General features: G+C 38.2%; 1 protein-coding gene across 1 annotated transcript in view; it reads right to left on the reverse strand.

The window, feature by feature from the left end:
* Positions 1-17,647, reverse strand: part of MDN1 (midasin AAA ATPase 1) — a 160,646-nt gene that overhangs the window by 93,507 nt on the left and 49,492 nt on the right. The window contains exons 16-27 of the mRNA XM_090279673.1: positions 12,497-12,708; positions 11,395-11,498; positions 9,367-9,511; positions 8,744-8,840; positions 7,658-7,771; positions 6,507-6,654; positions 6,168-6,278; positions 5,055-5,206; positions 4,358-4,536; positions 3,572-3,780; positions 3,252-3,398; positions 1,509-1,650 (exon numbers count right to left, since the gene is read on the reverse strand). Of these exons, the coding sequence (XP_090135799.1) occupies positions 1,509-1,650; positions 3,252-3,398; positions 3,572-3,780; positions 4,358-4,536; positions 5,055-5,206; positions 6,168-6,278; positions 6,507-6,654; positions 7,658-7,771; positions 8,744-8,840; positions 9,367-9,511; positions 11,395-11,498; positions 12,497-12,708 (1,760 nt within the window). The remainder of the gene's footprint in view (positions 1-1,508; positions 1,651-3,251; positions 3,399-3,571; positions 3,781-4,357; positions 4,537-5,054; positions 5,207-6,167; positions 6,279-6,506; positions 6,655-7,657; positions 7,772-8,743; positions 8,841-9,366; positions 9,512-11,394; positions 11,499-12,496; positions 12,709-17,647) is intronic.

Genomic DNA, 17,647 nt, shown 5'->3' on the forward strand with positions numbered 1-17,647 from the left:
GAAGAACTACTCTGGAAAACTGGGAGGTCTTACTACAACTAACCATATTCCTGCCTTATGTTCCAGCAACATGACTTCTAAGTAGACTCAAAAACAAATGAACACATGTGTGTACCAAAAGACATATACAACAATGATCAGAGCAGCTTTATTCATAATAGCAAAAAAGTGGACAGGATCCAAATATCTATCAACGTGAGAATGGCTAAACACATTATGGTCTCTCCATACAAACAGTTATAGCACAACAGTACTTTAAAAAATGAAGTCCTGATACACATAACAGTATGGCTGTATCTCACATGAGAGTAAATGGAAAGAAGCCAGACACAGAGTACATTCTTCATGATACTATTCAGATGAAGCTCAAGCACAGCAAAATCGATCAGTGGTGATCAATCAATTAGCAAAGCAATGGTTAGCTCCAGGGGAGGTAAGACTGGTAAGAACCATGAAAGATTCTTCTGTGGTACATAAGTACATACATATGTAAAAATACATCAAGCTATATATGAAATAACAGAGTGCTTCACCCACTTTACTATATATGTCACTTAGAAAGGTTTTTTTTTAATGTGTTTCTCCTATCTATTCTTTACCAGAGAAGAGAAATTACAATTCTTATGGGTTAGTGTAATTTATTCTCATTGCTCATTAACCACCCCTTTAATGACTAATCAGCACCTTTCAAACCAGAACATTCTGAAATGCTTTCTAGACTGTCATAAAGAAGAACATACACATTCTTCCCACAGATTAAACCAATATCACCAATCCTGAGTCTCAGGTGACAACACTGCCTTATCTCAGCACTCTATGTCATCTGACCTATCAGTTTTCTAGGACTCTAGGACACAGCATGATTCTTCAGTCACTACATTGCAGACAAATGGTCCATGACACCACCAACCACCTGCCTAAATCCCTAAAGGCGTTGTGCCCATAGCCTGACTCCCACAGGTGGCCACCTGGAGGAAATAATGAGAAAACTTTGGAAACCAAAATACATTAGCACAGAGGGCTGCAGAAACAGTGCCACTTTCAAGAGCAGTTGGGACTTAAGGGAGAGAGACCCAGTTTCTGAAATACTTAGTAAAATGTACATATTAATCACAATTTGGGCAAGGTTTGTTGTAATTAAAAAGTGTGCTATTTGAGGCAGGCAATTCCTATGGGCCCATGTGGGGTAACTAGGAGTCTCCACTCTTCTCCTCCTTACCCTCTTTCCCCTCCCCCCTTCCCCCTTCCCCCTTTCCCCTTCCCCTTTCCCCTTTTTCCTTTACCCTTTCCTTTTTCTCTTCTTTCTCCTACGGGCCCGAGAGGTGGACTGGGAGTCACCCTTCCCCCACTTGCCTTGCTCCTATGGGCCCTTGAATTGGTCCTGGAGTTTCCTCTTTCCTCCACTCCCTTCCCCCGTTTTCCTCAATAAACCCCCCCCCCCAAAAAATTATAAAAAGTGTGCTATTTGATATAACTTCATAATTTGAGAGCATTTATTGAAAGCATACCATCATTGGCTAAATGCTGTAGCCAGTCATAATCCTTCTCAGTCTGTTCAGCCAATCTGTATCTCTCAGCCCATCGGAACAAGTCACGAAGGGTGATGAAGCCCTGCTTTCCAGCAAACACTGAAGAACTTCTGCGATGGGACTATTAACATATCAAAACAAATGAAAAAGGACAATGTCAAGCATACAGTAAAACATACATAAAATTCTTAATAAATTTAAGCTTGCATAAAAATTACTCATTCCCCTAGGATTAAATTTTTTAAATGTAAATGGGGTGTAATCATTTGAAGAAAAATGCCACTTATCCAAAGAGGACATACAGATGGCCAACAGACATATGAAAAGATGCTCAATGTCATTAACCATCAGAGAAATGCAAATTAAAACCACAACGAGATCTCACCTCATACCTGTCAGAATAGCTATCATCACTAAATCAACAAACAAGTGCTGGTGAGGATGTGGAGAAAAGGGAACCCTTCTACACTGTTGGTGGGAATGCAGACTGGTGCAGCCACTGTGGAAAGCAGTATGGAGTTTCCTCAAAAAATTTAAAATGGGTCTGTCTTTTGACCCAGAGATCCCACTTCTGGGAATATATCTGAAGAAATCCAAAAGACTACTTTAAAAGACTATAAGTCACCATGACATAGAAGTAGCCCAAGTGTCCATCAATAAATGAGTGGATAAAACAACTATGGCACAGTTACAAAATGAAATTCTACTTGGCCATAAAAAAGAAGAAAATTTTACCCTTTGCAACAGTATGGACAGACCTGGAGAATACTATGGTAAGTGAACTAAGTACTCTCCATTTGACGCAATACACCTATCAAGACATTTTTCCCACTGCTCAAAACAGTTTTTGGACTCATCAATTTTGATGCTTTTTAGTGCTTCTGCCATTTTTTTTGTTTCACCTCTTCCACAACAGCACAACATTTCCCTTTAAGGACGTTTTTCATCCGGGGATACAAAAATAAAAGTCACTCAGGGGCAAGTCCAGGTGAATAGGGAGGGTGAGGAACAGGGGGGGTCCAGCCATTTTTTGGCCAACAACTGAACACTCGGCCAGTGTGGGCAGATGTGTGCTTGTAAATCACCCATCATGGAATGGGCACTCATCTAGCGAGGGAAGCATACTATAAGGGGCCCACCCTCCAGAAGATAATTCTATTTTTTTCCCCCTCATAGTTATGTCCATTCAAGGAACATATTCATTTAAAAAAAACAAAATTGTACTTTGTTTAAGCCAAACTCTAATCTAAACAAAATGTTCCAATATTATCCACAAATAGGACAGTGTCATCACATATAACATTAGAAAATTTTATTAACAAAATAAATTGTTGATTTACAAAACAAAATCTGGGAAAATAAAAAAAAACAAAAGGATGAACTGCTGTTTCTACCTAAGGAACCTATCAAATTTTGATCACTAAGTCTAATGGACACATTCCATTAGAAACCAAGTTAAGTGTCCTGGCTGGATAGCACATTTGGTTAGAGCATCAACCCAATCCACCAAGGCTGTGCATTTAATCCCTGGTCAGGGCACATTCAAGAATCAACCAATGAATGCATAAATAAGAGGAACAACAAATCAATGTCTGTCTGTCTTGTCTCTCTCCCTCCTTCCTCTATCTCTAAAAATCAATAAATAAAAAAGGAAGGAAGGGAGGGAGGAAGGAAGTAAGGAAGGAAGAAAGGAAGGAACTAAGTGATGGAGAGATGAAATACCTGAAGGTCTAGCATGACTTTAACCAACTTGCTGCAATAAGAAGGTGGCAAACTACACCGCTTATGCAAGATTGTTTCCAACTCAGAACTTGGCAATTCATCAAAGTGCAATTCCACAAACCGATTCCTAAAGGCTCTAGAAAGCACCTGGGAAAGGCAGAGAAAAAAACATGATAAAAAGGACGTTTCCTATTAATTTCCAAAATGGAGGCTCTGTTATTCATCACAAAAAGAAAAACCTTTCAAAAGAGGTAAAAAATCTTAAGTCTTCCAAGAAAGATTTACTACTCGATGGGAGTGAGGGAACAAATGCTACACACCTTTCTGCCTCCATAAAGTCCTGGGGGATTCTGGGTGGCAAAGAGCATGAACCGAGGGTGTGCTTTAACAACTTCTTGTGTTTCTGTTATGAGCAATTCACGGTTATCATCTAACAGTCTGTTCAGTGCCTCTAACACGTCAGTAGGGGCCAAATTCAGTTCATCTAAAATAACCCAGTAGCCCTTTCTCATAGCATCAATAAGAACACCTTGGAGAAAATAAACACTGAGAATTAGCGCATAAATTAGTCCAAAGTTTTATATACATCAATGAACCCTAGATTATCATTAAATTTCAAAGCAAATTACTCTCCATGGCTAGTCATGCCCCCAAATAATTTGTGATGCTGAATATCAAAGCACAATTTTCAATTAAAATAGTCCTTGTTCTTTCATACAGAGAGGAAGCCACGGCTGACAAATATCACATTTCCAACTTATTTTTTTCCCTGCAGTTTAATTTCATTTAAGTCACCACATTCTCATATAATTCCCAGCTTCCCTGTACTCAATGTTCACCACATTCTTTTGAGTATCTAGGAAAAGAAGGAGTTCAACTACACTCCACAAAGCTTGGCTCTAGTCCTGATGCAGCTGACAAGACTTTAGTGGGGCCCAAAGAAAGCTGGACCCTTGCCCATCACTCCTAAACCATCATGCAGCTTAGGAAGAATGAAAAACCAGCTGTAATGGCAGCAGTCCATGTGCCTCAATTGGAAAGGATAAAGATTACTCAGGGAAATGGGTCTAAATGAATGAACACATGAAACAGAATAATAACCCCACCTTCTTTAAACACAAGCTTCCCTGAAGAGTCGGATGTGTAACAGCCAATGTACTCTTGAATATCCGTGTGTTCGTGATTGTTAATACGCACACAGTGGTTACCAGTAGCTGCAGCCAGCCACCAGATCAGGCTTGTTTTACCAACCGATGTCTCTCCCTGAATTAGCACGGGGTATGTTCTATAAAAGATAAGCCAACAAAGTAATTAAAAAAAAAAAGATAAAAACCAGATTTAATTCATATTAAAAAAGAACGACTATATCATTTAATAACATCATAAAAGAACATTTTTATATACCTATGTACTACTAATGCAGTATTTCTTAAGCCCTGAGCAATTTCTTCATAAAAATGGTTCCTGAGAAAAAAATGGTTACCGAGGAAAAATCCCAACCTCTCTTGTACTACTTGTGAGAAACAATAAGTGGGACTAGCTGTTATTCACTTAACACATAATGGGTAATAAGTACTCATCGACAGAATACTGAAAAGCAACCTTAAAGATGACCAAAATAACCTGCATCCATATTGCTCCCACCAAAGGTACACCTAAAAACAATGATTTGTGCCAGGAGAAAAGCGACAGTTCACTTAGTAAGTAACAATAAACTACTCTGAAAGTTAAGGAAGTAAGACTAGAATATCATCAATGTCTAAGATGATAATAAAACCTCAGAGCAGCAAAAGTTCCACGCACCCTGCAGAGACCACTCGGACTATATCTCTCAGGTTCAGCTTGACAGAAGATGTTAGAATGTATGTCTCATCTATTTTAGGTTCCTTGTCTCCCACCGAAATCCAATAGCCTTCAACCTGGATAAGCCGACCTCCTTTTGGTTCGGGAATAGGCTGAAAGACACAAAAGTTACAGAAATAATCCACAGTGCCATGACAGCTATGGCATTCTTTCACAGAGGATGTGAAGTAAGAAAAGAAGTTGTCACCAAGAATCCAGCCTTGTTACAGATGCTTTCAACATTAAAACCCATGGATGAAATATGAAAATAAAATTACGTTGAGGAACAAGAACAAAATAATAATGTTTATTAATATTCAGGTGGGGGTAGGTGAATTTGGGGGAAAACCTGCATCAAAATAATTTCTCAGATAGTTTATGATTCAGTTCTCTTCTCTTACCTACCAAAATCCCACTCAGAAAAAGTATTTTGGTAAAAAAAACAACAACATGTATTTCATATAAACCACATTCCCCAAAATAGGACCAGTATCCTACCAAGTGAGGGGGACTTTGCATTATTTCATCTAAATACCCTGGAAGATTTTAAAAATAAAAGCAACTCCCCAGAGGAATTAATCTATTACAGGTAATATTGTGGATAAACCATAATCTTTTGAAGATATGGTTAAAGTTACTAAGTTGATTTACACAAATTACTATTTTTATAGGTCAAAATGTTCAAACAGAGGTCAGATCTACAGCTATGAAAAAGTGCTCTTCTAGAACACTTACTCCCCTGACTTGAAGCTACATTCTAATTAGGCTAAGAAAGGAAGCTATAGGATCATTCTTATGAGATGGTCCCATTCATATCATTTGTATTATAGATACATATTAGGATTTACCTTGACAAATGTACACACACATACATATATCAGAATTTAAAGGGAAAGGACCATCTATAGGGTTTAATTCTCCAAGAGTAGAATTATTGGGGGTTTTTACCATCTAATGTTTAACTTTTTTGAAACAGATTTATAATTAGAAAGAAGTTTGTAAAACAACAAACAGTTCAAAATCTGATAACTCAGCCATTCATTTCTTAAGTCAAAAACAAATAAACAAACATACCTGCTTCAGCAAACTTTTAACACTGCCAGAGACAATGTGTTGACAAATAAGCTTCTGAACTATTGGGTGTGATGCTCTATCAAGCTGAGTTAGGAAACCCAAACAAAAGCCCTAGGAAAAACACAGAAATGTATTACACCAATTACTCTTCTGCAGAAACAGGTTCCCAGAACAACTTTTAATAGACTATCATGGAGCAAAAAGATCAGGGTGGCTCTGGTATGAAATGTTCTGGTCCAATCTGACTAAATGGAAAGTACCAGCAAACCTAGAATATGCATCCCTACTCCCTCCCTCCCCACCATGAGCCATCCATCCAAACCCAGACTTCAGAAACACCTCATAGAGCGAGCGCTGGATGTTGCTACACGGATTGGAGGCTGCAAATCTCAGGGCCCTGCAGAGAGTCCGAAGGCTGTAGTGAGGTCTATGGCCCATCCCATCCACCAATGTTGTCCCAGATTCTTTCCGCACATCTCTGTAGAAGCTACAAGAGGATGCAACTCAGGTAATTTTATTCATTATTTTGCTGCTGTTCCCAAAAGACATTTTTATAGATTAGGTGGCCAAGCTTACACACAACTTTCTAGAGCATGCACCAAAACCTCTTTCTTTTTCTAGATCTATTGTTCACACACTCAGAGGTATTCTTTCAAAATAATAAATAAACAGTATGATTTTTCTTTAAGGATGGAAAGAGGAGAGGGGGGAAATTTTAATTCTTAAAGAGAATATACTGAGTTCAAACACAAGAGTTCTAGAGTTGGCGCTAATATGAGGGGAAAATTCATAATGGTGAATAAGCACAGAAAAATAACCAAAATCATGATGTTTTAAAGGCTATGGATATAATCAATAAGGACAAAATGGTAGCCCTGGCTTGTGTGGCTCAGTGGCTTGAGTGCCAGCCTGCGAACCGAGACGTCACCGGTTCAATTCCTAGTCAGGCCACATGGCCCGGTTGTGGGCAGGCCCCCAGTTGGGGGCACGTGAGAGGCAACGACACATTGATGTTTCTCTCTCTTTCTTTCTCCCTTCCTTCCCCTCTCTATAAAAATAAAATAGATTTTTTTAAATGACAAAATGTTAAAAAGTATGAAGATATGGTGATCAATTACTATTATCACTACCATACACGTTAGAACTTAGATGATGACAAGATGGAAAAAGTTTCAGACTGAAATATAAAGTGCAAGAAATTCATGACCAGCTACCATAAGATCAAGTATAACCAAACATGTGATACAGTGAAATCCAGGTTCTTTTCCAAATGGGCTTTGGCTTGCCTCTTGACACACTAACTATATATTCTCCCTTTTGTTAGGAAAAATCCAAGGGAGTTCGTAAGATTCCAAATTTAAAACAGATATCTGAGTAATAATGCTTCCATCAGTTTTTTCCAGTTAGAATAAAAAAGGAAAACTATATTAATGAGTCACACATTGTTATGTTTAGAGGAAAGGTTTGTAAAGGAACCAAAAAACACCTACTTTATGATTCCTTGCACAGTGCTCTTATTCACACTCAGTCCTTTCAGATAATCCACAATAAGAATCTGTAAGTCTTCTTTACTTTCTAGTTCTTCTACATAAAGTTCTGTGAACCTGTAAGACAATTATTATTCCATAATAACCATATTTAGGAAGTTAATACAACCATTCTGAAAATAAGACATGAAAAACAGAAGTTATGTAAACATTTTAACTGTTTCTAGTGTAAAATATAATAGTCTCCCAACTTGTGATACAGATTGACCCCAACAAAATAAAAAATAATGTAACTATTACCAAAAAACTACCATTATTTCTTCTTTGAAATGAAGTCTTCTACTTACAGTCCTTGCAAGAAACAGTTACAAAAATGAGACTCATTTACTCTCATTTTCAGGTATTTTTGATAGTACATGTAATAAAAAATACATGCAACAAAAACCCCCCTCACCAACAAAAAATAAAATAGTTGTATCAAAGGAAAACACAGTTGTAGTTTGTAACATTTTCCTAAGAAGCTTTTATTTTCATAATGGAAGTAATTTTACAATTTTAACAGTTTTAAAACTTAAAATTCAACAAAAGGTTATTGGCACTAAGGTCATTTATCTTTTCTCAAGTACTACATACATAAAACACCAATAACTAAGTACTGTGTTCATGTCAGTCAGTGCTTAATGATGAAAATGAAATTTAAAATACCTTTTACAAATCATTAGTCTTACGCAAGAGGATTTGTTTCTAATATACTTATGCTATTATACCATTACATCATTATGTGAAGTTTTTCTAATAGTCACAGCCTATATGAAGAAGGAAAGATTTGTGTTTTCAACAATATCCATGAGCCATTAAGTGTAATGCAAATGATTCAAAGGAAAAATTCTCCAGTGTTCTGGAATGTTCCATATTCCTACCACCTATAGAAACTAAAGGAATATAACCAATAAGGAAGATTCTCTATCAGTGGTCAAGAAATTTCAAGCATTATTACAGGGCTCAGTTATGTTAATACTACCAAACAATAAATATAAAGAACTTTCAAAAAGTTAAAAAGTCTCTGGGAACCAGGTTATGTCCCCTCACCTGTTTCTTATTCCTGGTGGGAGATTTCTTTTGCCCACATCAGTTGCTGGATTCATACAGGCAAATAAACGGAAGTCGGGATGACGAACCAGTGGTTCTGTTAAGAGAAAATTACGAATTCTCAAGAATTTGTAAAATCAAGTCATCAGCCACAGGCCCCTAAGAGAAGACTGTCTAACTACATAGGACCCCATGTCAAACAACCCTGCCTCAGGCTCAGCAGAGTTGGTGCTAGCTGTTTAAACCACCCCTGCCTTTTCTGAAACCCCACGGAAATCAGTTTCCAGACCTGTGTACACAACTTACCTCATGCTGCCAGCCACTCCATCACCTTCTATAGATGTGGCTGTTCACTGTCATTCATGTTTTATTACTTATTCATCAGCATGTATTTTTCCACTGATTGTGCATGTCTATTACCTACCACCCAAATACTTTGAGAAATTATCTTATTCTTTGTATTCCCCATACCACTTAACAACAGGACTTTTAGAGAAAATAAATACCTATGGAATATAAACAAGTGCAACTGGGCAGCCCACGTAATCCACGTAATAGATTCTTGCTCTAAAGAGGCCATTAGACCTGGCAGCAAGTCAAACCCCAAGGGGATCAAGTCCTACCTGTGTCCCCTCGATCCAGCAACACCAGGGAGCCAGAGGAGCCTTCGAGTAAACCACTGAGACATTCTAATGTTTCTGGAGCAGCCAAATTAATCTCATCCAACAAGATCCACTCTCCTTTCTTTACAGCCTGAGCTAATGTACCCTAGAAGAAGATAAAGAAAAATGGTACGATCCATTTCAAATAAGGACACGTTCACCAAAAAGTTACATAAGCAGGGTTAGAAAACAGAGGCGAGGTCAAATTTCTCCAAATGGCTGCTAACTGGTTGCCAGAGTTAAGACCAAGTTAATTTTTTATGTCTAAAATGATCATGGGAATATCTTTGAGCCTAACAGTCAGCTGCAATAAACTAGATCATCTCATTATATGAATGAGAGATAAATGATAACAATGTTTTTAGATGTTTAAAGGTACCCAGGTGGTTATGTAAAGCACCCAAAATAAATATAGGGCCAAGCTATGAATATAGCAGATTAAGGACTAAATCAAAGATGTATAGAGGTTGTAATATGTAGCCTTTCACAGTTGCTAAGAGTATCAAAATGGATCTTTCCTAGCTTTATTCTACTAATTTATCAGTTCTAGTCCAAGAGTAATAAAAATCTTACAGCTGACCCATCAAAAAACTGAATTGTTTTACTATTATTAAACTGCTTTATAGTTTTTTCATAATGATCCTGACAAAGAATCTCCTAGAATTTAATTCAAAAACAGAACAAATGTTTCCAACTCCTGTGTAATGAATGCTAAGTCATGAAACAGGACTTACTTAGCACCTGATATTTTAATTGTCTATATTAGAAATAATCATAGTTAAGATTAATAAGCACTAATGACCAAATTTCCCACACCAATGAACACATGGTTGAGTGGCTTTCTCTCTTACCAAAATACCACCTCAAGTAAGATTCTTCCCTCCCTTAGGATGTGGTCTAAAGATTATCACAGAAACAAATTTTTTAAAATAAAAAATTTTAGAGCTTATGCCATGAACATAATAATGAAGCCTATCTTTCCTATAGGGTCATAGGACAGAAAATAGTAAAGCTACCCATGCACTGGAATCAAAAATGAGGCCTTAAGTGAATACAGTATTCCCTCACTTATTGCAGGTATTACGTTCTAGACGCCCCTGCGATAGGTGAAAATCTGCAAAGTAGGAGGAACCTTACATTTATTTTAGTATTTATATATATTTTAAGGCTTTATAAACCCTTCTCACACACTTATAAACCGTTCCCAATCCCTTATTAACCTTTCCCACTCCCTTAACCTTTTCCACTTTTATAAACACTACTTATGTTCTTAAACATATTCTACACTCTTAAATCTATGTAACTTTAACAACATATGATACAGTACCACAAAATCCCGCAATATAGCAAAAACTCTGCGATAAATAATTAAATATAACATTTTTAAAAATCCCGCAATACAGTGAGGCCGCGATAAGTGAATCGCTATATAGTGAGGGACTACCGTAGACCGAAACCTAGTGTGCCTGCTCTGGATCTCACACACACATAGAGTAAAGAAACAATAGAGGTCACTAGCTGTCCTTAACTGCCATCTTTAAAAATAAGAGTGCTCATCAAAACTTTGTAATTTCTGTAAAGAAAAACTTTCAATATCTTCCCCAAACATATTATGTCATTAAGTACTTAAGTCTTTTTTAAAAAATAATTTACTTATTTGTTTATTTATTTTATTTTTAGAGAGAGGGAAAAGGAGAAAGAGAGGAAGAGAAACATCACTGTGTGGTTGGCTCTCACTCACGCCCCCAACTGGGGACCTGACATGCAACCTGGTCATGTGCCCTGACTGGGAATCAAACCAGCGACACTTGGCTCGCAGGCCGAGGCTCAATCCACCGAGCCACAGCAGCCAGGGCTTAAGTACTTAAGTCTTGAACAGCAAGCACTAAAAATACCAACGTAAAGAGAATACAAAATTGAAGCCTGCATAAAATTGGCATTTTGCATAAAATCAACAGTCCCTTAACTTTAATAACTAAAGCAGAATACCTCTACAAATGCAAACAACAGGGCACTTTCAGTCATTTTCATCTGCTGTTGGGCACGGTTGAGCCTAAGACCAAATGCTTCCCATTTCTCTTTTAGAAGTAACCCTAGAAAAGAATAAAGACAAGAATGTAAGACATTTTAAATTGTCATATACACAAAAACATACAATTAAAAAAAACTCACACAAAAATCAAACCTGTTGGAAGTGTGTATTTAAAAAGTCCAAATGCTGGCCACTATACTAGTCATTCATTCATATGCATATGTATATGTATTAATGACTGCATTATTCCTCACAACAGAGAAGGAAAACTCTGACTCCAAAAAAAAACCTCCGCTGCCTTGCGGCATACCTCTTCAGGGGAAAGGCTAAGGGAGTAAACCCTGACAGAAAATCCGGAGCCGGAGTCCCTAAGGCGGTTTGACGTTGTAGTCAACACCGGCAACTCCTGCGGCGCACCTGAAGCCAAGCTGTATTGACTCCGTCTTTCCCTTGGACCCTTCAGCTGCGAAGAGAGGGGGTGTCTGCTGCATGGGCAACAGCAGACCCTCCATATCACCCTGCCCAGGCTCTGTAGCTTCAGCGTCATCGCAAGATGTCGATTCAACACGGGAGGAGACAGATACCATGTCACTCCCGAGTCGGACTGCACAACCATTCTCTGTGGTGCAGATAGACTCTTAAGAAGCTACACCTTCGTCTCTTGAGACGGACGGCTGCCGACGACGATTCCTCACAACAACCTTTTACAGTAGGTACTCTTATTTCCATTTTATAGAAGAGAAAGCACAGAAAAGATAACTAAGCTACCAAAAGCCCCTTTGGCTGTGGAATCCAATTTTTTGGAATTAATCTCTTTTTTCTAAGGAAAGGTGACTGACCACTAAAGTGACACTTGTACATTATCATACCAACCTTTGGTTCTTAGGGAAATCATGCCTAGAATCATGGGAGCAGCAATACTTCAAAATTAGTCATTTTTGCCCTGGGTCCTACAAAGCTCCAATTTGTGTTGCTTCATTCCTCCCCCAAATCTCTTTTTTATTCTAACTGGGCCCCAGCCTCATGCCCTCTCACTAGCAGCCTGCATCACAGTCTTACCAGTTTCGCTCTCTTTCCCATCCTTGTTGACAGCCGACTTTTGCACATGCTGCATTAGTCTGAGGAGATCATGCCACCGTTTCTGCCTGTAACAGGTCTGAATGTGCCCCAAGAACGTAAAGTTTTGCTTCTTAGAAAATGTCTGGGCAAAGAGTTCCTCAAAAGTCTCCCGTAAGGGTAGCCAAATAAGCTTATGGTCCACTGGTTTGTAACTGAAACAAACAGTAAATGTGATTAACAAACTACTGAAGATAACAGAACATAAAAACAATAAATTAGAAAATAGGAGTAGATCTAAGATTTCCTTTACTCAAAATCAGAAATAACACGAAAATACATAAAACCTGTTAGTTTCTAATCATAATGTATTTTCTGCACTGTAAGTGTTTAAAGGGCCTACACTAAAGGTAAAAACTAGCATTAGATAAATATAAAAAAAAATATGAAATTCCTAGTTGGACACTGAAAGGCATGTCATTTATTTTACTAATGTTTAAATAAATGCTATGTATGGGACTTAATGATAAAATGTTTTTATTAAGATAAACCAAAAATATTTCAGGACATTTTAAAATTAAAAATACAACATCTGAAATTGATTTACTTAAGCTCAGTGAACTCAGTTCATGCCTCCTCAACTGAGGGAGGGAGGGTATTGCTTCCAAAGATAAATGTTGGTAAAAATATTAGATATTGTCAGAACATGGAGGCAGCTGGAATGCACACCTGGACTTTTGGTATATGCTAATCAACCTGGCCTTGGACTTAGCCATTCCCAAAGGATATGCTGATGGACTGAAATCATTCCCAAGGGAAATGGTAATAGACCTAGCCTGAATTGTTAACTAACCTGGGGGGAGGGGGGGAGATGTAAATAACCTACTGACTATGTTGATAAGCAAACTCAACCTCACCAAAATGTGTAGTTGACAAGTATAAAAAAAGTGCCTGCAGAAGTGCAGGTGGGACTCCCAGTCCTTCTCGTGGACCTGTAGGAGTCCCCATTCTCCATTCCTTTGCTTCTATGGGGCCCTTGAGTTGGCCGGGAGCTGTCTCTCCCCTCCCCTTTCACCCCTCCCCACTCAATAAACCCATTCCCTGATCCCACAGTGGTCTCCGGTGATTTCTCAGAGCAAGGAATGCCCTGATAGATATTGCAAAGGTCTATGACCCTCCACAGCTCAACTTTTTATTCCATAGTATTTTAGATTCTCTCTTATTCCTTAGCATTTAATTTCTGAGTTAGGAAATTCACTTAAATTTTAATTTAACATCTGGGGGTGGGAGAAAGTTAATAATGAAAAGAGTGAAGAAACACTGCTCTAGCTAAAAAATAAGTTGCCCAAACAGCACTAATTGTTTCTGGAAAATCTCAAGTATTCAATTTTCCAAAGTCTAAGATACTAAATACGTCAATTCAAGGATGATGATAAAAATTTTATTTCCATGAAAAATAATTTGAGAACTGAAATGATACCAAAATAAGTTTCAGAACAGTCAAAATACATTAGAGAACTCATAGATACTACTATTTTACTCATCAGCCTGTAAGGGACGAATGATGTCCTGAGACTGAGAATCTATACCAATGAGTCTGATTCCAGAAAGTAAAAGTATGAGAGCTACAAACCCATCTTTACAGCCCAGTAAGCATCAATCATTAGTAAAGGTATTCCTTTAACTCCATATATTCAACAGAAATTTGCTGAGTATGTATCATGTGTTAGGCACTGAGTAAACACCACCCACAAGGTGCTGCCCCTCCTGGGCTTACAATCTAATCAGTATATAGCTGGAGCTTAGCAGGAGAACTAAAGGAAAGATATGTTAGAGAACACCAGCGCCAGATTGTGAAGGGCTTTCTTTACAAGCCAAAATAAAGCCTTTGTATTATATTCTAGACATACTAAGAAATGTGTTTGAGGGAGTTATTTGAGGAAGAGACCCATGGAATGTGATTTACATTTAAAACAATCATTGTAGCCCTGGCTGGTGTGGCTCAGTGGATTGAGTGCTGGCCTGCAAACCAAAGGGTTGCCGGTTTGATTCCCAGTCAGGGCACATGTCTGGGTTGTGGGCCAGGTCCCGGGTTGGGGGCATGCGAGAGGCAACCACACATTGATGTTTCTTTCCCTCTCTTTCTCCCTCCCTTCCCCTCTCACTAAAAATAAATAAATAAATAAAATATTTTAAAAGAATCATTATAACTACTAAATGGCAGACCAGCTGCAAGAAGGTTAGGAATGGAAGCAAAGATGAGAGAGCCATGCTCTGGACCAGGCAAAAGAAGATGAACTAGAAGACAACAGAAGTCGTGAGAAAATAAAATATATGTTATTTAAGTAAAACTGTTAGTCTTAAAAATAATAGTATACACAGAATTCAAAGCTAACTGAGGTAGAATAATAATTGAGAACACAGACGTTCAAGGCAGACTGACTAGGTTCAAATCATGGACCAGCCATTACTACTCAATCTCTGTGTGTCTCAGTTCTCTTATGTATAAATGGAGATGATTAACAGTCTGTGCCTCATGGTTGTTAAGAAGGCTAAGTGGGTTAACACAAATAAAAGATAACATTTAGTGCCTGGCACATGAATGCAATATATTAGCTAGCTTTATAAAAAAAAAATTATTAGTTAGGTGTTATAATCACAACAATTATTAATTGGTTCAGTCTATTGAATTCATGAATGGAAAAAGTGGCTTAATATTTCAAATTAGACTGAGTCCCTAAAGAGAAAAGTCCATTCCTTTAAAGCTCAGTATAGTGGCTGAAACAGTTAAGTCAATACATATTTCATGACTCATGGATACGGACAACGGGGAGGGATATGATTGCGGGAGAGGGGGTGGGCTGGGTGGGGGAGAGAAACGGGGGAAAAATGGGACAACTGTAATTGAAAAACCAAAAAAAAAAAAAAAATACATATTTCAAGTGATTAAAAATGAGCAAGCATACATACATTTTATAAAACAAAAACAAAAGAACAAAATGAAACTATGACACAAATCTCAATGGGAGCCAGCCATACCCATGGGAGAACTAGTAACTCAAACTATGAAGCACTATAGAGCAGGGTTTCCCAAGTGTCTTCTGTGGAGAAAAGATGCCTCCAGAGCAACCCAAAGAGGAGGGCAGGTGCCCTAGGATACCTAGCCACCATGGAAAGTAACTCAAGTTCTCTTGGGCTGGCCAAAAAGATTTTTCCTATAAAATGGCTCCAGTAGCACTTAGTTCTTTCTAACTTCATTAGAAACAATTTTGTTAGATTGTATTGTGACATGTCATATTAGCTCACATTTAGAAAAAAATACCAAAATGGTGAATTTTTGTGTATCCATTTTAATATTGAAGATGGAAGAAAATATGCTTCATTATTTCAAGAAAGGTGAAAACACAACTGAAACGCAAAAAAAGATTTGTGCGGTGTATGGAAAAGGTGCTGTGACTGATCAAAACATGTCAAAAGTGGTTTGCAAAATTTTGTGCCAGAGATTTCTTGGCTCAGCAATGATCCACAGTTGGTTGGGTAGACCAGCAGAAATTGATAGCAATCAAATAGAAACATAAATTGAGAGCAATCAATGTAGGACCAAGTGGGAGATGGCCGACATACTATAAATATCCAAATCAATCAAGTTATTGGTGAAAATAAAAAATGTCTTTTATTTTACAGAAAGGAAAAAAAAATGGACTTTTTGGCCAACCCAACATCTGTTACATAGAAACTACAGAGGCATTCATGTGAAAATATCTTGCCGGTCAAGATGGAGGCATAGACAGACACGCTTCACCTCCTCTTCATGCAACAATGGAAAGAATTATAACCAAATCTCAAAACTAACACTCAGAACCCTCAGAAAGTTGATCTGTATGGAAGTCAAACCACCAAGGATTTAAAGATAGGTAGGAGGGGCGGAGTCACAGAGACAGGTGGAGAGGCCGTTTGGCATGGAAAGGCAGCTATGGCAGTGGAATTGAAGGGACACCTTGGGAGTGAGCAATCCCAGCCCCAGGCCAGACCACACAGCCCAGTGTTCCAGCACCAGAAAGAGAGAACCCCATTACCTCTGGCTATAAAAACTAGTGGGGGTAGGAGCAGTGAAGAAACTGCTCGATTTTCACAGCTTAAAGGGCTAACACAGTATGAGAACTCATGCAAACTGACCCACTCTGGGATTCACCACTAGGGCAGCAGCTGGAAGGGCACCAGTTGCACATGGGAAAGTGGTGAAGTGACTGGAAACAAGGCAAGTGCCAGGCAAACTGCCAGAAGCCAGGCGGCAGCATTGTCCCCTCTGAGCCCTTGCCACAAAGTCACAAAGTGGTGAAGAGGCTTACCCAGCCCTAGCTATTACCTAAGGCTCCCCCTCACACGATTTACAGGTGTCTGTTCTACTTCAGCCACACTAACACAAGGAGTAAAAGCAACTCCACCTAATCCACAAAACAAACATCGTGAGTCTGCTAAACTGAGGAGACAAAGAAATATGGCCCAAATTAATAATATCTGTAGAGCCAAATATAAGCAATGGGCTGGGAGGGTAAGCAAAGGAAAAGCACCAATTGAAGCAGTACACCAAAGTATTGATAGCACTATGCCAGAGCAACGAGTGAAAATAAAAATACTGCTACAGCATAATGTGGTCCTCAAAAAATGAAAAGCTTTCTAGCATTTTAATAGCAATTATTTAGAGTAAATAAGATAGAGCCTAATTATCACTCAACATATGGTATGCCAATAGCATCCATCAGCATTACAGCCTTAAGACCAAACTAAAATCATTCGTGAAACTATCATTCAAAAACACCAACAGGGAGGGAGAGAGAAGGAGGAGAGGAGGGATAAAAAAAAAAAAAAAAAAAAAAAGACCAACAGGAAAGGGGGTAATTTAATGACCGCAGTGATCCCCTGGGCCACATTTAATCAAACAGAGTGCTACTTAATGTTTCAAAAACAATCTAACTGCAGGAGAGTATAGCTAGAAGACAAGTGTGACTCTAGAACATATATTTTAGACAAGCAATTGCACACACAAATATTAGGTGATTACATACTTATCTTTTTTCCCTGCCCTTTTCAACATGTTCTTTGAGAGCCAGAACCTCAAGTGTTCTTTAAAATGAAGAGAAACATCAATATACA

The sequence above is a fragment of the Furipterus horrens genome, unplaced genomic scaffold (assembly GCF_987537825.1).
Source record: "Furipterus horrens unplaced genomic scaffold, mFurHor1.1.pri manual_scaffold_6, whole genome shotgun sequence".
NCBI lineage: Eukaryota > Metazoa > Chordata > Mammalia > Chiroptera > Furipteridae > Furipterus > Furipterus horrens.